This window comes from Arachis ipaensis, chromosome B5 (assembly GCF_059453495.1).
Source record: "Arachis ipaensis isolate K30076 ecotype BB chromosome B5, ASM5945349v1, whole genome shotgun sequence".
NCBI lineage: Eukaryota > Viridiplantae > Streptophyta > Magnoliopsida > Fabales > Fabaceae > Arachis > Arachis ipaensis.
This window is the reverse complement of record NC_142440.1, coordinates 155,526,461-155,549,896: the sequence shown is the minus strand read 5'-3', so window position 1 is coordinate 155,549,896 and position 23,436 is coordinate 155,526,461. Positions and strand designations below refer to the sequence as shown.

General features: G+C 36.5%; 2 protein-coding genes and 1 long non-coding RNA gene across 4 annotated transcripts; 2 read left to right on the top strand and 1 right to left on the bottom strand.

The window, feature by feature from the left end:
* The first annotated feature begins 13,236 nt into the window (after positions 1-13,236).
* LOC148566327 (uncharacterized) lies at positions 13,237-14,027 on the top strand. The gene is made up of 2 exons (XR_015883580.1): positions 13,237-13,472; positions 13,598-14,027. It is a non-coding gene; the product is annotated as an uncharacterized LOC148566327 (long non-coding RNA).
* A 3,588-nt stretch (positions 14,028-17,615) lies between these two features.
* On the bottom strand, positions 17,616-19,083 carry LOC107641467 (Tetratricopeptide repeat (TPR)-like superfamily protein). Its single transcript, XM_016344957.2, has one exon. The coding sequence runs from the start codon at positions 18,963-18,965 to the stop codon at positions 17,937-17,939; it is 1,029 nt and encodes a 342-aa protein (XP_016200443.1). The 5' UTR covers positions 18,966-19,083; the 3' UTR covers positions 17,616-17,936.
* A 1,288-nt stretch (positions 19,084-20,371) lies between these two features.
* LOC107641466 (protein ALP1-like) lies at positions 20,372-23,409 on the top strand. 2 transcript variants are annotated; one of them, XM_088486458.1, is made up of 5 exons: positions 20,372-20,651; positions 21,134-21,394; positions 21,791-22,275; positions 22,397-22,628; positions 22,741-23,409. In XM_088486458.1, the coding sequence occupies exons 2-5, from the start codon at positions 21,139-21,141 to the stop codon at positions 23,211-23,213; spliced, it is 1,446 nt and encodes a 481-aa protein (XP_088342584.1). In that variant the 5' UTR covers positions 20,372-20,651; positions 21,134-21,138; the 3' UTR covers positions 23,214-23,409. The 2 variants fall into 2 exon arrangements, with proteins under 2 accessions (XP_088342584.1, XP_088342585.1); XM_088486459.1 differs by having other exon boundaries at positions 20,386-20,651; positions 21,134-21,511; positions 22,741-23,403.
* Positions 23,410-23,436: the final 27 nt, after the last annotated feature.

Here is a 23,436-nt window from a genome sequence, read left to right as displayed (position 1 = left end):
TTATTAAAAAATCATGAAGCGCGCCCAGCTGGCGCCGCCCCATTTCCTGAAGTAAATGCGGCAAATCATTACCCCAGAAGAGGTAAATGGCAAGCTTTTAATAACAAGAAAAATTATGGAAGGAAAAGGAATTATGTTCAAAAGAGAGGATCTCACCAGAAGTGGGACAAAGAAAAGAATATCGGGTAGAATAAATCAACCGAGGAGAAGTGTTTCCGCTGTGGTGGAAAGGGCCATTGGTCTCGTACCTGTCGTACCCCAAGGCACCTAGTCGATCTTTACCAGGCATCTTTGAAAAAGAACGACAAAGGAAAGGAAACAAATTTTGTTTCAAATGATGCTGAGAACTCCACCACTCATTATGATGTATCTGATTTCTTTGAAGATCCTGAAGGAAATATTGGTCATTTGATCAATGATGGAATAGTTTAATCTATGGGATTGTGAAGTATATATGTAAATAAATAATGTAAAGAACTTATTGTTAAGTTTTATTTTCTATGTATTTAAGTTTCAAATGTGATGTACATAAATAATGAAATATTAATATTTATGAATTTTGAAATTATTAATTGTGTCAAATTTTAAAATAAAATTTTAGTATATGACATTATTTTATGTACAGTATTTCTTAGAAAAATAATTCTGATCAAGTATTCAATTTATCTGTGCATACTACTCATTCTATTATTATTTGTTTTTGAAGAGAATGGCAAGGATATGTAATGAAGATGTATGCCTTGCGGAGTTGCGGATAGTGCAAGTTCGCACACTATTCTCAAAAGTGATATATATTTTACCCATCTTGTGCCAAAAGAGGAATATGTTAACACTATTATTGGCTCAGGCAATGTGATAGAAGGCTCCGGAAGAGCTATAATTTTGTTTCCTGGAGGAACAAAATTTATAATAAATAATGCACTATTATCTACCAAGTCTCTGAGAAACTTGTTGAGTTTCAAAGATAATCGCCGAAATGGATATCATGTTGAGACGATGAATGAGGGAAATCATGAGTATTTATGTATCACAACTCATGATTCAAATAAGAAAGTTATATTAGAAAAATTACCCTCACTTTCATCTGGGTTGTATTATACTAAGATTAGTGCAATTGAATCACATGCCACTGTAAACCAGAAGTTTACTAGCCCAAATGAATTCATAACTTGGCACGACCGTTTGGGCCATCCGGGAACAACCATGATGAGAAGAATTATTGAAAACTCTCATGGACATTCACTAAAGGACCAGAAGATTCTTAAAACTAGTGAATTTTGTTGTGCTGCATGTTCTCAAGGAAAGTTAATTTTAAAGCCATCACCAGTAAAGATTGGATTTGAGTCTCCTGAATTCCTGGAAAGGATTCAAGGTGATATATGTGGACCTATTCATCCACCATGTGGATCTTTTAGATATTTTATGGTCCTGATAGACGCATCTTCGAGATGGTCACATGTGTGCTTATTATCTTCTCGCAACCTGGCGTTTGCGAGATTACTGGCTCAAATTATTCGATTAAAAGCACAATTTCCAGAAAATCCAATCAAAGCAATTCGTCTTGATAATGCTGGTGAATTTACTTCCCAAGCTTTTGATGCTTATTGTATGGCTAATGGAATAAGTGTTGAACATCCAGTAGCTTATGTTCACACACAAAATGGGTTAGCAGAATCACTTATTAAGCACCTCCAATTAATTGCTAGACCCTTGCTTATGAGAACAAATCTCCCAACCTCGGTTTGGGGGCATGCTATTTTACATGCCGCAACACTTATTCGTTTGAGGCCAACGAGTTATCATCAATTCTCTCCTATACAATTAGCTTTTGGCCAGCAGCCAAATGTTTCCCATTTAAGAATATTTGGGTGTGCGATATATGTTCCCATTGCACCACCTAATCGCACCAAAATGGGACCCCAAAGAAAATTGGGGATATATGTTGGATATGATTCTCCCTCTATAGTGAGGTATCTTGAGATACAAACTGGTGATGTGTTTAAAGCCCGGTTTGCGGATTGTCATTTTGATGAATCAAAATTTCCAACATTAGGGGGAGAAAATAAGCTTCCTGAAAAGGAACTTAATTGGAATGCATCATCATTGATGCATTTAGATCCTCGATCAGCGCAATGTGAACTAGAAGTTCAGAAGATTATACATTTGCAAAGAATAGCAAATGAATTGCCTGATGCATTTTCCGATACAAAGAGGATAACCAAATCTTATATACCAGCGGAAAATGCCCCAATTCGAATTGATGTCCCAGTAGGACAAGTAGCTACTGAAGCGAATTCACGCCAGAAGCGTGGCAGGACGGAAAATGTCCCAATTCGAATTGATGTCCCAGTAGGACAAATAGCCACTGAAGCAAATACACGCCAGAAGCGTGGCAGGCCTGTCGGTTCCAAAGACAAAAATCCTCGAAAGAGAAAAGAGGTAAATATGATTCCTGTTGAAAAAGACATAGTAGAGACACCCGCAGTTGTCCAAAATTCTGATATAACGCCAGAAGACGTTCAGGTACCTGAAAATTGCGAAAATGACGAGATCTCGATAAATTATGCCTTTACAGGAGAGAAATGGGACCGAAATAAGACAATTGTCAATGAAATATTTGCATATAACGTGGCATTAGATATCATGCATGAAAGTAAGGATCTTGAGCCAAGATCAGTCGAAGAATGTCGACAAAGAAGTGATTGGCCAAAATGGGAAGCAGCCATGAAGGCTGAATTAGACTCACTTGCAAAACGTGAAGTCTTTGGACCTGTAGTTCGTACACCTGCAGATGTAAAACCTGTTGGATACAAATGGGTATTTGTGAGAAAACGAAATGAGAAAAATGAAGTTGTGCGCTACAAAGCCCGACTTGTGGCACAAGGTTTTTCACAAAGGCCCAGTATAGATTATGAAGAAACGTATTCCCCAGTAGTGGATGCGATAACATTGCGTTATTTGGTCAGTTTATCTGCATATCATAAACTGCATATGCATTTAATGGATGTGGTAACAGCCTATTTATACGGCTCATTAGACCGGGATATCTATATGAAAGTCCCCGAAGGACTAAAGATATCTAAACCATCCAATGAATATTCGCAAGGGTTATACTCAGTCAAATTACAAAGATCTTTATATGGTCTAAAGCAATCTGGACGAATGTGGTATAATCGTCTTACTGAGTATCTGGCCAAAAACGGTTTCAAGAATGATGATATATGCCCGTGTGTTTTCATAAAGAAAACTGCTTCTGGATTCATTATAATTGCTGTGTACGTTGATGATTTAAATATCATTGGGACTCCTGAAGAGATTCCAACAATTATAAAAATTCTAAAAGAAGAGTTTGAGATGAAAGATCTTGGAAGAACTAAATTTTGTCTCGGCCTGCAGATCGAGCATATAAAAAGTGGGATCTTTATTCATCAAACAACATACACAGAAAAGATCTTGAAAAGATTTTATATGGATAAGTCACATCCATTAAGTACCCCAATGATTGTAAGATCTTTAGATGTGAAAAAGGATCAATTCCGTCCTAAAGAAGAAAATGAAGATATCCTTGGTCCTGAAGTACCATATCTTAGTGCCATTGGAGTACTAATGTATCTTGCTAATAATACGCGACCTGACATATCATTCGCGGTGAATTTACTAGCAAGGTATAGTTCCTCTCCAACCAGAAGACATTGGAGTGGAATCAAACAAATTTTTCGATATCTTCATGGAACGGTTGATATGGGTTTGTTTTATCCCTATGGATCCAAGTCACAATTAGTTGGCTATGCAGATGCTGGATACTTGTCTGATCCACATAAAGGGAGATCTCAAACAGGATACCTGTTCACATATGGTGGTACAGCTATATCATGGAGGTCCACAAAACAAACGATTGCAGCAACCTCCTCTAATCATGCTGAAATACTGGCGATTCATGAAGCTAGTCGCGAGTGTTTTTGGCTGAGGAGTTTGATCCAATATATTATGTCATCATGTGGACTGATTGATCATAAGATAGCTCCAACTGTCCTGTTTGAAGATAATACAGCATGCATTGCTCAACTTAAGGGTGGATACATCAAAGGTGATAGAACAAAGCATATTTCTCCCAAATTCTTCTTCACTCATGACCTTCAAAATCAAGGGACAATTGATGTCCAACAGATCCGTTCAAGTGACAATCTGGCAGATTTATTCACAAAGTCACTCCCAAAATCCTCCTTTGAAAGATTGGTACATGAGATTGGGATGCGCCGATTTCGAGACATTAAGTGATGTCGGCAAGAGGGGGAGACTGTACTCTTTTTTCCTTGGTCAGGTTTTTTTTTTCCCATTGGGTTTTTCTTGACAAGGTTTTTAATGAGGCAGTCCCCATCACAAAGGATTTTGTACTCTTTTTCCTTCACTAAAGTTTTTTTTCCCATTGGGTTTTCTTTAGTAAGGTTTTAACGAGGCATAATCCTAAATGGTCATCCAAGGGGGAGTGTTGTGATAAGGATACTTTATCATACCTTACGTGGATGACCATTTTCCATGATATATAGTTTCTCAAGAATGACTTCATTTAATATGAGGTTGAAAAAGTTACCTAATGTACGTGTATAAATAGAGGCTTAAGCCTCTAACAATTACACACAAGCAATAATACAAATACAAAATCTTCTCTTTCTTTCTACGTACAAAAGTTCTTTTCTATTCATATATTACAACAACAACAGAATAAATATATTATCCTTCCTTCCTTCTCATACAAATAAATCCTCTTTTATGTTACAATCAAATACCCTTCTCCTTATATTACTATTACAATTCTTCCTCTTCTTTTATTTTATAAGTATTTTAAATTCTATTTTCTATTACTCTTTACATATAATATTAATAGCAATATTAACCATCTTTATTATATTGAGATTGCAACAATAAACAGATGCGATTCTCTCTCTCTTTATTTTTAATACTTCTTTCTATCTTTGTATATATATACACATTACAACATATAATATTATTATATATATATAAATTATTATTGGGCTAATTATTTTAATACTAGAGTCTTCTATTTGTACATCTCTATTATATATATCTTTTATTTCACAACAATAAAAAGTTATTTTTCGGTGTTCCATTATTTTTTTTAGACAGACAGTGTTCCTATTATTAACTACATGTACAAGTTTAAGCTTGTTCTTTTTAATTTTTTTTTTTTGGGTCAAGTGGATTGGACAACCTCCAATCTTAGGTATCACAACACACTCACCCACAAAACACTTAAGAGTTCATATTCAACACTTGATGCACTCACTAAGATTTAAATCCGAATGTACTACACACTCACCCACACAACACTTAAAAATTCATATTCAACACTTGATACACTCACCAAGATTTAAACCCAAATGCAGCATATTAAAAGGCATATGGTTTAACCAGTTGAGCTAGACCTCAACTGCGTTCTTTTTAATCTTTGAAAGTTATGTTGGCCCTATTCATTTAAGGCTAGTGTGAAGGCCCATAAAATGCGTCCGGGTAAAACCTTAATCCCATCTCCTGTTAACTCCATCACAGAACTAAGGCTCACTCCAACACAAAGCCGATGAGCCAAGCTACAGGATACATCATCATGCTTGCAACTTATGAAATACGGATATTTTGTTGAGCTATTGTGTTCGCATATTAAATATATTTCAAACACAATATTCATCGACACTCGTTCGACATGTATGTTTACTGTGTCTAATCTTGTCTTGATAAAAAAATTCGGACATACTTGGACACACTTAAGTACCATTACGTATTAGCGTGTCCAATCTTATTCTTAATATATATTTTTGAAATGAATTTAGATATAGTATATATTATTATTTATTAAAACAAAAAATATTTTAAATATTTGATATAATTAATAGGAGTGTGCATGGGTCGGTGAAATCGGGTTTGATGTGACCCATACCCGGCCCGAAATATATATCGGGCCTATTTATTAGACCCGAACCCGACTCTAGACCCGATGAAACCTATACACTTTCGGGCCACGATTATACCGGGTAAAAATCGGGTGAAAACCGAGCCGTTAACATTACATTACCTTGATACCTTCTTATAAGTTAGCATGTGAAAATATCCAAATTTTCAAGACTCCAACCATTATTTGACATGGTAAAATTCACTTAGAAAATATAACAAGAACCAACTCTTCTCTAAAATTAAAGCATAACCATAATCAATACTAATATTGTCTAATAACACCAAATATTTAAATCAATACAAATAACACAATATTATGCATTAGTCTAAAATCTTATGCATTTTAAATATAAAACATTAACTTATAGTCTTATAATAACTAATAATACAAAATATTAAGGTTTACAATACTTAAATTCCACATAAAAATAACCATCATCCATCACTAATAACACAAAATATTAATTGTGTATAATGACCGGGCCGAGTTCGGGTGACCCGAGCCATGGCCCGGACCCGACCCGAAATAATGATTGGGTCTATTTTTTGAGACCCTTACCCGACCCTAAACTCGATGAAATCATACCAAAATAGCCCCTAAAATGTTCGGGATCGGGCTGGGTCTTCGGGCCAGGCTGGGCTATGCACACCCCTAATAATTAAAATAAGACATTAAAAATAATTTAAAAAATTAATTTATATTTTAATATCAATAAAAAATCAAAATTTGATTACGATTTATCCAAAAAATACTTTATATTTTATATGTATACGTGTCCCTGTGTCTTATAAGATTTTAAAATTCGAATGTTGGCATATCCCGTGTCATGTCGTACCCTGTGTCCGTGTCAGTGTTCGTGCATCATAACTTGCAACGCTACACCCCTAATGGGTAGGGCTGGACATGGGCCAAATAAAATTGGGTTTGTCCTAATATATATCCGAATCTAAATATATATTGGGTTTATTCTTTAGATTCTAACTCGATCTTAGACTTGATGAAACTTAAATATTCTTGGTCCACAATTATATCGAGTCTAAATCAGGTGAAAGCTAGGCCATTAAAGAAGAAATTTGTTATTGAGAAGTTGATATCTATATTTGAACTTAAATTTGTCTATAAATTCTAATTTGATGCTTCTTTTATCTATTTTTTAATTCAATAAATATGACTAAAAATAAAATAATAAGCTTATAATTAATATAACATAATATTGGAATTAATTTAAAACATATATATTTTTTTAGTTTCTTTAAGGTGCACATAGGTCGGATAAAATCGGAATCATCTTGACTCGGACACAATTTAAAATAATAACCGGGTCTATTTTTTAAATTTTTACTCGATTATAAACTCAATAAAATCACACTAAATTAACACCTAAAATATTCAGGTCCAAGACGGATATTCGAGTTTTTTTTTTCAGACACAATTTAAAATAATAACCGGGTCTATTTTTTAAATTTTTACTCGATTATAAACTTAGTAAAATCACACTAAATTAACACCTAAAATATTCAAGTCCAAGACGGATATTCGAGTTTTTTTTTGGGTGATCTAAGGGGGGTTCAAACACCCCAGCAAAGGGAAAGGAAAACAAACAGAGAAGAAAAGGAATTAAGTTCCCCTAAGTCTAAGGGTCCCTATACAGTCACATCGCAAGGCATAGTTGATATCTGGAGGGGTGCTATCAAAAATGTGCAGTCCAAGGGGGAGTTCTTGTCCCTTCTTGGCTTTTGATCAGCCACCATATTTGCTTCACGCAAGACATGCATCCACGAGACTTGTTGAAGGCGTGCAGCTAGAATTCGGATGTCCTGAATCAGCAGGGCACAGTAATGGCCTGGGGAACTTCCATCCTTGATGAAATTAATAGCAGCCGCTGAGTCAGACTCAACCACCAGATTTTGGTAACCATTTGTGGTAGCAATAGTCAGCCCATGAATGATCGCCCATAGCTCCGCGTGCATAATCGAGCAATTGCCTAGATTTCCCGAGAAGCCTTTTAGGTATCTCTCAGCAGAGTCTCTGAATACTCCCCCACAAGCAGCGTTACTTCTATGAGCATACCAGGACCCGTCAACATTTAACTTGATACAATCTCCATTCGGTCTCGACCAGCTAACAAGACACCCGCTAGTAGCTTGATTGTTTTTCGGACTCAGGTTGCTATTCACCACCTTTAAGAATTCCTTGGCTCGTGCTCGGATTTGGTAGCTAACACTAGCAGCATTGACAATCTCTCCATTGAATACAAGTTTGTTCCTAAAAAACCATAATGACGAGATTGCAACTCCAAAGAGGCAAGACCAATAGTTATTCGTGGTAAGGTTTAGAGCTAGCCAATCATGGAGGCTAGTGTTAAAGAAAGAATTGATGCCATTAGATGGGATAAACCTTCGCCACACGCTTCTAGCATAGAAACAGTCCCTAAGAAAATGGAGGATTGATTCTTCATTTTGTCTGCATTGGGGACAAGCATCGTCCGTGGTTAAGTGTCTGCAACTTTTTTCCACATTAGTGAGGATTGCATTGTGTGTCACCGGCCAGAGAAAAGTTCTCACACGCTTAGGGCCCTGCCACATCCAAACTAACTGAAAGTTCTTGTTGGGAGTGACTTGGGTGTCCCTGTGGTTTTGATACGCTATTTTAATGCTGAATTGACCATCTGAGGAGGGTCCCCAGGCTATGTAATCAGCTTCCTTCCATGGAGACGGCGAGGAGATGGTTACTATCCTCTTGACAATATCCTCCGGCAAAATCTCTTGGACCTTCCTAACATCCCACTGCCCTGAAACATCAAGGAAGTCTATTAGCATATCTGAGGAGTTGGCATTGTTACTAACCTGGTTTGTAGTCGCACTTAAGCTGCCTACACCCGGGATCCAGTAGTGTTCCCAGAAACGAATTAGGGAACCGTCCCCAACTCTCCAGATGCAGTTTGACATTCTCCCAGGAGGAGAAGATGCCCTTCCAAAGATTTGAACTGTTCTGCCTCCTTTCCACTTTGGGTATGATATCCATGCCGCTGTCATACTTTGATCTGAGTACTCTAGCCCAAAGAGCCTCCTTTTTTTTCAATCAGTCCCCATCCCGCCTTCATCATGAAGGCCTGATTCATTTGGCTTGCATGTCTAATACCCAGGCCCCCACAACTTTTAGGTTCACAGACTCTCTTCCAACTAAGAAGATGGATTTTCTTTACTTGTTCTGTATTCCCCCAGAGGAAGTTCCTGCAGATATGGTCAATAGTATTACAAGTAGCAGAAGGTAAAACAGCATATTGCATATTATATAAAGGCATAGATGAGAGGACAGATTTCACCAAGGTCACTCTTCCCGCAAGGGACAGAGAAGAAGCTTTCCAAGTATTGAGCCTGGCATGAAGCTTGTTGATGATGCCCTCAAATGTATGTTTGGAGACTTTTGAATGCAGAATAGGAATGCCTATGTATTTGCCCAAATCATCCATTCTGGCAAACTGCAAAGCATTACTCAACTCTGCTCGCACTGTGTGGCCCACATTTTTAGAGAAGAAGACCCTAGTTTTCTCTCTACTGATTCTTTGACCCGAGCTACTACAAAAGGCCTCGAGACACTTATTGATGACATTCGCTTGATCCATATTAGCCTCTGCAAACAAAATAATATCGTCTGCGAAGCACAGGTGCGAAATTGTGGGACCGTCCTTCTTGAGTCGAATTGGTTTCCAAAAATCATAATCCACTGCAACACTAATGAGTTACGAGAGCCGCTCAATACAAAGCACAAAGATGTATGGGGAGATGGGGTCCCCCTGTCTAATACCTTTGGAAGGTGTAAATTCTTCCAGTTCCTCCCCATTCCACAGGACCCTCATCCTGGGAGTCGAGATACAGGAGAGAATAAGGTTCACAAGATTTTGGGGAAGCCCAATATCTGCAAGGGTCTCCTTGATAAAGCACCACTTTAATCTGTCATACGCTTTTTCCAATCAATCTTGATAGCCATCCATCCTTTCTTTCCTTTCTTCTGCCTCATAGAGTGGATGACCTCTTAGGTGATGATGATGTTATATGAGCTTTGCCTACCGGGGACAAAACTACACTGATTAGGCATAACTAATTTGTCCATCACTTTTCTTAACCTGTTTGCGAGAATTTTAGTAACCACCTTGTAGGAAACACTACAGAGGCTTATGGGCCTCAGCTGTTTTAAGTGCGAGACAGGTTCCACTTTCGGGATGAGAGTGATTAGTGTCTCATTAATCTCTTTGATCTTGCTCGGGTCTTCGAAAAAATTCTTGGTCAGATCACAAACATCAGTGCCGACTTTGTTCCACTGACTCTGGTAGAAGATAGCTTGAAGCCCATCTCTGCCAGGAGCCTTCCAACTGCCCATACCAAAAATAGCATCTCTTACTTCCTCATTTGTCACATTTTGGGCTAGGGTATTGTAGTCGGAGCTACTCAGAGCTGGGAAGTTATTTTTTAGAATGAAAGGGGTATAAGCAGGGCTGTCAGAGTAGAGATTCCGAAAGAAGGTGGTAGCCATATCCTCCAGAGCAGTCTTATCTGTTATCCAGTCCCCGTTGTCATTTTGCATTGAGGTAATCTTGTTTCTCCGTCTTCTAATCATAGTAGAGCCATGGAAGAATTTGGTAGTACGGTCCCCAAACTCGATCCATTTGGTTCTAGCTTTTTGGAACCATAAGATCTCCTCCTGAATAAGAATGTTTTCATATTCTAACCACAGCTCTTTTTGCAATTTTTCCAAGTAGTAGTTATGAAAGTATCCCAACCTATTTGTAATACCTTAGAGCCTTCGAAGGATTCTGTTTTTCCGTTTAAAGATATTACCAAAGACTGAGCTATTCCACTCCTTGATTTTGTTTTTGAAGTCTACGATTCCCTTGTCCTAAGAGTTCTTGACATTCCATGCGGCATCACCGAAATTTCCAAAGTCCGGATGGGTAATCCAGGCTGCAAGAAAGCGAAAAGGCCTTCTCCTTCTGTTCTGTGTGACAGCATTAGAAAGTTGCAAACAGATAGGCGAATGATCTGAGTTGAACATAGAAAGGTGTTTTACATATGCCTCAGGGAAGGCAATTTGCCACTCCAGGTTGCTTAGCCCCCTGTCCAATCTCTCCGCAAGGTTCCCTCTCTTCCAAGTGAAAGGCCAACCTGAGTAACCCAAATCAACCAGGCCGCGAGTCGAAACACATTCTTGAAACTCCCTACAGGCACTTTGGTTATTGTTGGTTGACCCACTACGCTTTTCATTGTTATGCAGCATAGCATTAAAATCCCCAACCAGGCACCAGGGAAGATTAACGTTTCTGGCATACGTTTCAATAGAATTCCACATGGCTCTTCTGGTCAACTTTTGGGGGCTACCATAAACAGCAGTGAGGAGCCAGGGGATTGAGTTCTTACCAGAAACTTTAAGGTGGATGTATTGCCTATCCTGTTCCACCACATCAATGCTCCAAACAGAGGAGTCCCAGAGACACCATATACCTCCAGAGTGACCTATAGCATCCACAACACAAGATTTATCAAACCCCATCTTGTCTCGAATCTGTTTGCCTCGAGTTCCACTAACATGAGTTTCTAACAGAATGAAGAAATTAGCCTTATACTCCTGTCGCAGGTCCCGAATAATTGACGGGAAGGCTTTACTGGCAGCACCCTTACAATTCCAACTGATGATATTCATTATTAGAGATGTAAAGGAATAGGAGCCATCAACGGCCAGGATTACTTGCGGGCAGAAGCCCCTTGTTCCGGACCTATACGGCCCTTGGAGGACGCTTCCTCCTTACTGTCCCTGCTACCAGCCTCTATCGTAAACACATCTGATTTCTTCACTTGGTTGCTTCGGGGATCACCAATCCCTGAACGATCACCGGTTGAATAGTGATTTGTCTCAAAATTGAACAGCATATTTTCTCGGACGACGTGGTGATCCAAACTCATACGGGCATTCTTTGAAGAATTGAAGGCTTCCCATTTCTCTCGCTCCATCCTCTTCATATAATCCCTGACCACAAGTTCCATGCTTTCGAGTTCAGGATCAGTATCTTTCCCTTCGATAGCTTTCAGTTATGTTTCCAGCCCTTTAAGGTTAGGGGAGGTAGATATCGGGTTTTTTTCCCTGTTCCTGTTGTGGTTTAGTTTTCCATCCGAATCGGGTAATCCGTTGGGGGAGGTATGGCTTTTTTTTTATTTTGGGGGGGGGGGGGGTTTCCCAGCCCCATGTCTCAGGATCCTTTTTTGGACCGGGGTCTTGTCCATTCTATTTTGGGCTTGGGTTTGTTGCAGCACGTCAACTTCTATTTCCTTTTGGACATTCTCGCCACGTTCCAAGCTTCCCTGGGCGTCCTCCGAATTTTCCTCATGCAAGACCGTGAATCGAAATCCATCAGAATCTTTCCTTCTTGGAGACTCGTCCTTTTCATCGTTATTTTTAGTAATCTGCCTTTGATTGCCATGGGATTCTTTCTGTCCTATTTGGATCTTCTTTTTATTAGAGTATCTTTTGACCATCATCCAAGGCCCAAAGTCAGGGTTATTTTGACCGTTGCCATGAATTTCGTTATTGTGCTGATTTCGTGGATCCCCAAACTTTCTATTTTGGTCATCACCATGTTCAGCCGTACTGTCCACCGGGGGATTGCTTCCGGCGCCGACACCGTCCATAGGATTTCCATTAGTTGAAAGGTTTTCCGAGCACTGCTCTGATCTATGTCCATATCTGCCACAGGAAAAGTAAATTTGATACAGACCTTCATATTCAAGATGTAGCTCACATCCAAACACCGAGATACGTGGGACAAGTTGTTTTGCCAGGTCGATCTCCACGCATATACGGGCAAATTTTCCCCTCGAGTGGATAGACGTGGTTCGATCGATTTTGAGCATATGACCAATGGTCGAGCCTACCTTCCAAAGAAATCGGTGATTATAAAGTTCAATAGGAAAATTCGGGATGCGAATCCAGGCAGCGATTTTCCTAGCTTCTGTAGGTCCTGACAAGAAAAACGGTCTCTATTTCTGAACAATAAGATAGTGCCCAACAACCATCCAGGGCCCTTCCATAAGCGCATGAGTGTAGTCCTCCTCATCTGAAAAATGAACCAAAAAATAGTCACGATTCATATCAATGACATGAATCTTACCTTTACCTTCCCAGTCTCTTTGAAGGTGCTGCTCCATAAAAACAAAAGTCACACGCTTCCCCAAGACTTTGACCATAAGAACATTTTTTTATAGTTTGCACCACTCTTCAAATTTCTCTTTTGACACTGGAATCGTAGGACATGGGTTAAATGGTTTTCCACCATTCACCCCATTCTCATCATCTTTATACCACTTGTCCTCCGAATTGGGTTTATCATCGTCCATAATGGACGAGAACTCATGGTTGCCTTCCAATCCAGAACCGGTCAGCAGAAATTCCTTATATAAACATTTTTGGATTGGTGTGTTCCTCTCCTCAACTGGTACAATTTCCTTGCAATCAGGTGGGTGATTAAGATTCACTTTTCCTTGCGTTTTAACTTTCTTAGTACTTCTCTATACTAGATCGTCTTCTTGAGTGAAAACCTGACAGAACGTTGATCAGACATATGAATGTGTATATTTTCAGTACCGCAATAACATTTTTACGGATATTCGAGTTACATCGGGCCATGTATATCCTTACACCTACTAATGGGAGACAAAAGAATCCACGTGTAAGATTCTGTGCAGAAGAGTGTGCTGGAGACACGTGTCTCTGGTTTTTCAGAATTTTGAGTTGCGTGTCGGCTAATGGTCTTGAGCCAGCTTGTAAAAGTAATGGTGTGAATAAGGTATTTGAGTTGTAGAGGATTGGGCTGTCAAGGATGGGCCGGATAAGGGGAATAGTTTGGTTGAGGGTGGCCTATTTTGTTATTAGCATACTTGTTATCATCCAATAAATATGTATTGTTTGGGCCATGATCGCTAAACCAACTCAATGGACCAGAGGGGTCGATTTCGGAAAAAGCCGAAAAATGACCAAAATCCCAAGTATATGATGATGCTTATGTTTTATCTTTTATGTGTTTGTCATTGTTCTTTATTGAGATTTGAGTATATTAAGTTCTTTATTATGCTTGCATTGATAATTTTAGGAAACAAAATTTGAAATAATTATATCTCCTTCGTTGTAATAAAACAAAATCAAACAACAAGATAAATTATCCATTTATAATTCTTTTATAATTGATTATTAATGACAAATAGTGCTTTGAAAAATGATAATAAGAGATATTATCAAACAAAAAAAAAAACTCTTAAACCGATAGAAAAGAATAAAGTATAAAATAGAAAAATAAAAGTGAAAAATATTACAAAATGATAATATCGGAATACTGAAGTATATATGTGTATAATATAATATCTTATAATTTTTTTTTTAAATCAATTGTCTGCAACATAAACCATAATGCACAGAAATATAAAAATAAATTTTAATATTCTATAAAATTATAGGTAGATAATACTGTTCGTAAATAAATAAATATATTTAAGCAATGACTATTTATTAATTATCTCAATTAAATTTTATTACGATATAACATTTTATTCATAATTCTTTCTTAATATCTTCCTTTTTTTAATCTCATTTTTCAGCTGAACTTTTTCTTATATTTAAATTTTTTATTCATCTAAATGCAAAATAAAAAATATACTACAAAATTACTCATATCCCACAAGTATAAACATTTTCAAACGAAAACTATCTAATGTTATAGATCTTAAAGAATTAAAGCATTATATAAAGTAAAAATTTAATTTATAGGCAATTTATGATCATTTTAAAATATTCTAATATTTTGAATAAAGTAAACCTCCAGAAAGCACCATAAATAAACTTAAGTATTGACAAAAATATTATTAAAAGATTAAAATAGTGAAGACACATCTAAAACATTTAAAAACATGAAACAATGTTTGTAATGGTTTTTTAATAAGTAAATAAAAACATAGGAACCTTTTTTCATCCTTTATTGTTTGATATATTCATGTATTAATGATTTCGTAATCAGTTGAATTAATTCTTTTTTTGATGTTATAAAATAAAACTTAGACATAGATTACTAATTTTTCCTATGTATTTTTTTATTTGGATAAATATTTTTAAACAACAAATCAAATTATATCATATGTATTTCGTATTTCTTTTTTATTAGTTATTTTAAATTTTTTTTTCATTATACCATTCACTCTTACTTTGGAATTAGACATAAAATACATGAAACTATTGAGTTTTTTTTTTTATGCTTTTTTGAACCAATAAATTTTTTATTTTTTGGTTTTGTATTCTTAAAAAGATAAAAATAGCAAATAAATAATATGATCTTTAATTTTTGAGAATATACGTAAAAATAAACTTTTAAAAAGGGTTGCTACCATATATATTAGTAGATATATTAACATATTCTTAAATTCTAAGCATATGTATACGAGTTAAACTCTAAAATGGTCATTGAAATTGGTATCGTATACTAAAATCGTCCCTAAAATTCTAATTGCACCAAATTACGTTATTGAGATTGACAAAAATGCACTCATTAGTCCCTAAACCATTTTTCATTAACAACATAATGACGTGAGTTGTTAGTGATACGTGTCACTCCATGATTTAGCCACGTGTAATGGTATGATGATGTGTTGACCAATGACATGTGGTATGCTGATGTGGATGATTATGCCACATGTCACAGTGCTATTTGGCCACGTGTCTATTTGTGCCAAATGTCACAACAGTATTCGTGTACGTGTCATCCATTATGTCATCATTGTAAATGCACCAAATTAGTTTCTCAATTTGCGTTAAGTGACTCATTTTAGTTCCTGAAATTGAATTTCGTGCACAAAACTAATCCCTTCACTAGTTTTTTCTCTTTTTTTTTTCTATAAATTCAAAATTCTCAATATCTTTGAATCCATTAATTTCAATTCTATTTTTTTACATGTTATTTAAATACAAGTGTTTTTATAAAATATTTTTTTCTCTTGCGGGTACTCCTAACTACTATTTTGGAGTTGATGTGAAGATATTTCAAGCACTCCCACTACTAGCTCCGACCTCGGAGCTCTTTCGTCTAGATTGAAGAAGTCGGAGATGGTAGTGAGGGTGCTTGAAGTGCCTTCAATCTAGCCCATTTACACACAACAAAAACGTGCATTTCATAAGAACAGAAAAAAATGTGTATTTTAATTATTGATTTCTTGTTAAAAACACATTTTTTTTATGAAAAAAAATGTCTAATCACTCATATAATTCTTTTTTATAATAACATACTTATATATTACAAAATTTACCAAAGTTAAATTATAATAAAAAAATTATATAATTAAAACTAAAATCTTAAAAATTTTTATAAAATCACTTATATTTAAACCATATGTAAAAAAATAGAATTGAAATTAGTACATCCAAGATATTGAAAATTTTAAATTTTTAAAAAAATGAGAAAAAAACTAGTGAAGGGACTAGTTTGTTACACGACGTTCAATTTTAAGGACTAAAATGAGTCACTTAATACAAAGTGAGTGACTAATTTGGTGCACTTACAGTGAGGACATAATGGATGACACGTGAACGAATACTGTTACGATATGTGGCACAAACAGACACGTGGCCAAATAGCACTGTGACACGTGACACAACCATCCACATCAGCATGCCACGTGTCACAGGTATCATCATACCATTACACGTGGCCAAATCATGGAGTGACACGTGTCACTAACAGCCCACGTCATCAAGCTATGTCATCACGTCGTTAACGAAAAATGGGTCAGAGACTAACGTGGTACATTTTTGTCAATCTCAAGGATGTAATTGGTACAATTGAAATCTCAAGGACAATTTTAGTGCACGACACCAATTTCAAAAACCATTTTAGGGTTGAACTCTATATTTATAGCATGTGATTTCTATAACCATGGTAATAAAACCTAACAACTTATCTAATCCACACATAAAAGACTGAAAATCTATAGCAATTACCATAAAATAAGCAGAAAATTTTCTTGCAAATAATTCCTAGAATTATAGCTAAAACAGAAAACCTCATCAGCATTTCTAAACTTGATCCATGTTGCTAAGCACTTTGACATTCAAAGCTCATAATATGCAAATGCTATACTAAAGCATTGTCTAACCTGCTACAAGTTAAAGCAAAACAAGGAGCATAAAAATCAAAGACAGAACCAACAGAGAGTTACAAAGAGGAATTATCTTGTCATTCTTTTTCTTCTTTTGTTTTGGTTAATTCACATCATCTTTAAATCAGTAAATAGTAAGAACAATAGTTAATCCAAAATAAAACGAAACTCTTAATTTACACAATAAACTTCCTTAACCTGCCACATATCATCACAAACACTTACTTAAAACTAAGAAAATGGAGGAATTTTCACGACATACAAAAGTAGTTTGTAATTAGCGAGCTAATACTTTCAAGTTTCAATTTCAAGTCAAAAGCAGCATATTGGTAAAACTATAACGAACACAGCAAAATTTTCCTTATACCCATAATTCTACTCATGTTAACCCATTTCACCCTAGAAGTCTAGATTCAGTTATTCTATCTACTACTAACATGAATTGATATGCAATCCAAACTATTGCAGAGACAAAATTTTCAATTTTTTTTTTCTCTCAACTTTAACCATAACATCACTACATCAGTTTATATCCTATGATTTCTCCTACAACTACAAGTACTAAATACTAATACTAGCATGCAAGTATTTCCTAATAAATTGTTTGATTGTCATGTTTCAAAATTCCCTCCCCAATGTTGAACTCTCAAAAATATGAATTCTCACTAAAAAACAATCATTGCACATTTGCACTAAACAAACTATTAGCCCCTCATTTTCAAAATATAAAAAAAATTGTAGTAATTACCAACACGTTCACATTCACTCTGAAAATTTCAACCCCATCAACCACTCCTCTTCTTCTCCTTCTTCTTCTCCCCTTTATCTTCATTTCCAGCATTCTTCTCATAAAAGATTCTCAATTTGTGACCCATGGGCAAACCCCTTTGGTCCATTTCCTCCAAAACAATCACTGCCTCCTTAATCCTCTTCAACCCTACAAGCTGGCTAGCCAAATACCCAAAAAGTTCAGCATCCAAAGCTTGATCTTTTCCACCAAAACCCTTCACATACCTCAAAGCTTGTTCATAGCATTTCATCTGCAACAAACCCCTAATCACAAACATGTGTGTTGAATACAAAATAGGAACTCCATCATCCACCATCCTTCTCACTAGCATCATAGCACCATCCACCTTCTTAACCTTACACGCGCCCAACACAAGCGCGTCGAACGTACGCGCATCCGCACCAATCCCATCTTCCTCCATCTTCTTCAAAACTCCGGCGGCGGCAGCCACGTCTCCAGCGTAGCAGTGTGCAACGAGGAAGTAGTTGTGTCCCGTCAGATCCAGATTCACGCCAAGCGTGGACATGAAATCCACCACGAGCCGCGCGTGGTCTATGGCTTTCTGGCGCGTTAGGATGTTCAGGACGGGGTAGAAGGTGGTCGCACTGGGGCGGCAGCCCCCGGCGTCGGTACGTGCCATATATTTGATGACGTGGAGCGCGTCATCGACGCGCTGGAGCTTGCAGAGGCGCGTGATGAGGGAATCGAACGCGTTCTTGCGCGTGACGCCGCGGTTGAGGGTGGATAGGGTTTGAAGGAGGTGGTTGATGAGGGAAGAGGAGAAGGTTTTGTCGGTGACGAAGTCGAAGGTGGACTTTGTGTTGAAGCAGTTGTCTTGGATGCGCTTGTTGAGGGCGTCGCGGAGAGCATGGAAGTCGCCGGAGCTTCCAGCAGCATTGGTGAGTTCGTCGTAAGAGGTGGAGGTTGGGTCAGCGGGAAATTGCTTGGCGGTGGCGGTGAATCGACGGAGGGTAAAGAGGGAATAAAAGAGGGTTTTGTTGAGTGGTTTTGAGTGAAACGACATCGTATTGAATGGACTGCGTTACAGTTCAAACTTAAAGAGAAACTCGCTTGCTGTGTGTTGAGCACACACCATGCAAATGCAGTTCAACTTCAAGATATGCAGGTGAAAATGTAAAATGAAGTGTGAGTTTAATTTTGAGACAATACTGTAAAAAAGTGTTAAGAAGTCGTTTTTTCAGAATTATGTAATCTGAACTTTTTAAATAACATCTTAAAAAATTAGTTAATCTGATAATATATGATTAAATATTTATCAAATATTGTTTTGCCTCCTAATTTTTTTAATATGAAATTAATGATACATATTTTGTTAGCATTATTTTTTTAAGAAAGAAATCAAAATTATTATATTTTACAAAATAAAATAGTGTAGAATTTTATTTTTCTATAAAGTTTATGAAGGTATTTTCTAGTAAAAATTTATAGGTTTATCCTTATTAAAAATAATTTGTTCAACTTGAAAGCATTTTTATGTTAAAAATATGACCTTACATAAGTAGTACTATTCTTCGTGCTGAAAATTGAACTAACAAAATGGTTTATAAATTAATTAAATCAACCATGTTTATTTGTTTTAAAATGTTAAATAAATTTTCATGGCTTTCAAAACATGATAAAATGGTTTCTTTTTAGGGATTTTTTATTTAAATTTTAAATAATTATATAATTTATCGATATACATAAATTATAGAATACTTATCTAAGTAAATAACATACTACATCTTGGATATTATGAGTCCAATAATACTAAGATTTCAAGCTATAATACGGGAAGAATCTGACGTATTCTGGACATATCTGGTATATGTTGTAAGTCGAAAAACAAATACTAAACACTCGAAATGTGTATAAAATATGATTTAACTTAAGTCTTAGTATCCGACATATAATCAAAATAGAAATTAAGTCACAACACTCAAAATGTAGTATATTACTTATTTAAATAATTATTTTACAATTTATATATATCGATAAATTATATAATTATTTAATTTAAATAAAAAATTTGTTCTTTTTAATTTCAATTAAACACATTTAATAAACCTTATTTAATTTTTTTCCTAATGGTTTATAAAATTATAAAACCTATATACATATATAACTTGATGTTTTATTTGTATAAATGATCGCAAAATGAATGCAAAATTTCTTATTAATAAAAGATGACAACTCATGTGTCTTTATACCAAGATATTTGATATTTACAATCGAATTTTCACTTTAATAAATAGAATTTAATTTTAATATAATTATTTTATATATATATTTAATTATATAATATTTAATTAATAAAAATAACTAATTTTTATATAAATTATAAATAATTATTAAAAAAAATAATTATAATTATACAATTGAATAAAATCTTTTACATCAAAATTAAACCCTATTAACATTGGATTCAAAAGTCAAGAGTCAAAAACCAAAAGAATACACTGGCATCGAGTGTACAAGGGAGTGAAACGAATGCGATTAAACTTAAATAGCGGAGGTTTTGGGGATTCTGTAATCTTCGTCGTTGTCTTCTTCTACGATTTCCATTGTGTTAGGGTTTTCAGCAGTTATTATTGATTTCACCGCTCTTATTTGAATCGCGCTTCTTCCAAACCCCACATTATTCCCACTGTACCGATTTCCTTCATCCAGAAATCGAAAGAACCCCGCGCTCCTTTCGCTCTGCCAAAAGGTACGAAGCTTTTCTTCCTTTCTCATTTGTCAAATAGCATGCCAATCCAATGCAAAAGGTCGATTTTTTCTAAATATTTTGCATGCCGAGGTCGAATAACTTTCTCTTTAGCTTTGAAAAAAAAAATTCTTTATTGTTCTTTAAAAAAAGAGAAGGAAAGGAAGCAAGTATAACTTCTCTCTTAATATTGGTTACTAACTGCTAAATTTTCCAAATTTCCTAATAATTGGGGCTACTGAAGAAAACCTTTTCGTTTTTGCCATTTTAGAAAAAATGTTGTTGAAAATTGAAATTTTGCTACTATGGAACTGGCTTTTTGAATTTTTTTTTCTGGGTGGGTACGAATTTGAGTTCTGAGATTATTGATGTTTCAGGAGCCTTCCCTTTATTGTGATTTCGAATTTATGTGTATTTTTTTTTCTTTCTGCTATGTCATGCATTGTGATATAGAGACCTGAGCTGTGTGCATTTTGGTGTTGCAGTGGCAATGACTTATGCGGATGAGGATGGCTCTTCGGGCTCTGGAGACGATGCAATCATGTTGGATGGACACAAACGCCATGCTGGCGTGCCATCTAGTTCCGGTGCCAGCCGGAAGAGAGGAAGGAAAGCTGCTGGTGGTGCTATAGTGGATGCCATGCTGGAGATAGCTGCTGCTTCGAAGATGAGGGCAAGTGCAATTATGAAGAGTGAGGACAGATTCTCCGTAAGCAAGTGCATCAAATTGTTGGATGAGACGCAAGGTGTTGATGATCGGATATACTTTCTTGCTTTGGATTTGTTTGAGGACCACCCCAATGCCCGTGAGGTTTTCATCTCTCTTAAGGATGAGAAAAGATTGCCATGGTTGCAGGGCAAATGTGGGGTTTCCTCTGCACAAATTGTTTGAGAAAACTTTTTGTTTTTGGTTTAAATGATCAATACTTTTGTACAGTTAAGTAGACTACAAGGGTAATGCCTGTGTTTCCAAGTTTATCAATTTGAAGTTCTGAGTGCAAACAAAAACAGAGCAGTTTTCTTTCAAACTACTTTTTTACTTGTTTTATGCATGATTAGAATGCTTATAGAGCTCTGAACTCAATAGATGAGAAAGATATATTATCTTGCACCATTCGAACCCTTGAACTCTATCTTTACAGATGCACCAATAAGCATGGAAGACATCGATCTAGAATTGGATGAGATGGAACTAGTTGCGGCTGCTGCTGGCTACTATTACTATAGCTGTCTAACCAAGCAACCTTCTCGTTGTCTATCACCTAGGAGATGCGAATTTGTGTCAGAAGTGCTGAATGGTCATGATGACTACTGCCGGGAAATGTTGCGGATGGACAAGCATGTATTTCACAAGTTGTGTGACATTCTCCGTCAACGAGCCATGCTACGTGATACTGCAGGTGTAATGATAGAGGAGCAATTAGCAATCTTTTTAAACATCATTGGCCACAATGAACGTAATAGAGTGATTCAAGAGCGGTTTCATCACTCTGGTGAAACCATTAGCCGCCATTTTAATAATGTATTGAAGGCTATTAAATCACTGTCTTGTGAAGTCTTGCAGCCTCCTCAGCTCACTACACCTCCAGAAGTTATCAACAGCACTAGGTTTTTCCCGTATTTCAAGGTTTTCCAATGACCTTTTTGCTTCTTCACTTTGGTATCCTCTCTTCAATTCAAATTGACTCCTTTATTTACTACTTGTGATAGTTGACTGACCTTTTCCCCTTACTCCTCTATGATTTCAGGATTGCATAGGAGTAATTGATGGGATGAGCATTCCTGCTCATGTTCCAGCCAAAGATCAATCTCGATTTCGAAATAAGAAAGGTGTCCTATCTCAAAATGTACTGGCAGCCTGCACATTTGACCTGCAGTTTATATTCATTTATCCTGGTTGGGAAGGCTCTGTCACAGACTCGCGCGTGTTAAGGGCAGTCCTTGACAACCCAGATCAGAATTTCCCTCAAATACCTGAAGGTTTGACAGTATGTGATCTGTATTTTCAGGTTCAGTATCTGTTAATGCAATGTATTATTACATTTGTAATAACTTGCTGAGTTTATTTATATCCTTTGTATTGGTCTTGTAGGAAAGTACTACCTTGTTGACTCGGGATACCTCAATACAGGAGGGTTTATTGCTCCTTTTGAAGGTGTTCGATACCAGCAATACGAGTTCAGAGGTGCGAATCAGCTACCCAGAAATGCAAAGGAGCTGTTCAACCATAGGCACTGTTTTCTGAGGAATGCTATCCTGAGATCATTCAATGTGTTGAAGGCTAGATTCCCTATCCTTAAACTTGCTCCTCAGTATTCCTTTCAGATTCAGCGGGACATGGTCATTGCTGGATGTGTTCTGCACAACTTCATCCGCCGCGAGGAAAGAAATGAGTGGTTATTTGATAGCGTTGGAGCAGCACCAGTGGATGAACCGTCAGACCCCGATGATCTACCTGATGTCCAGTTTCTCTCTTCAATGCAAGAACAGTTTGCGTACTCGTTAAGGGATTCAATTGCTGCATCTATGTGGGATGATTTCCTTAATAAATGGGACGAGTGGTGATTCTTAGCCACCCAAATTTCACAACCTTGTGAATGATTCTTTTTTGGACTTTGGGTCAATACTGATGACCACAGACCACTGACAATAGATTTGATAGTTAGGCCAATACTCAACATATTTTATTAACATGAAATTTTGTATAGGCCCTTATATTTTTTACTAAATGAGATTATGGAGGTTGCTTGGGTTACTTAAATGCAGATACTGCTATGGGCATAATCAC

Excerpts from the sequence above, each read along its gene's own strand:
- LOC107641466 (XM_088486459.1), top strand. The coding sequence starts at position 21,139 with ATGACTTATGCGGATGAGGATGGCTCTTCGGGCTCTGGAGACGATGCA. Across the intron at positions 21,512-21,790 it reads GCCATGGTTGCAGGGCAAAT|ATGCACCAATAAGCATGGAA; the intron begins GTGGGGTTTCCT and ends CTATCTTTACAG. Across the intron at positions 22,276-22,396 it reads GGTTTTTCCCGTATTTCAAG|GATTGCATAGGAGTAATTGA; the intron begins GTTTTCCAATGA and ends CTATGATTTCAG.
- LOC107641467 (XM_016344957.2), bottom strand. The coding sequence starts at position 18,965 with ATGTCGTTTCACTCAAAACCACTCAACAAAACCCTCTTTTATTCCCTC.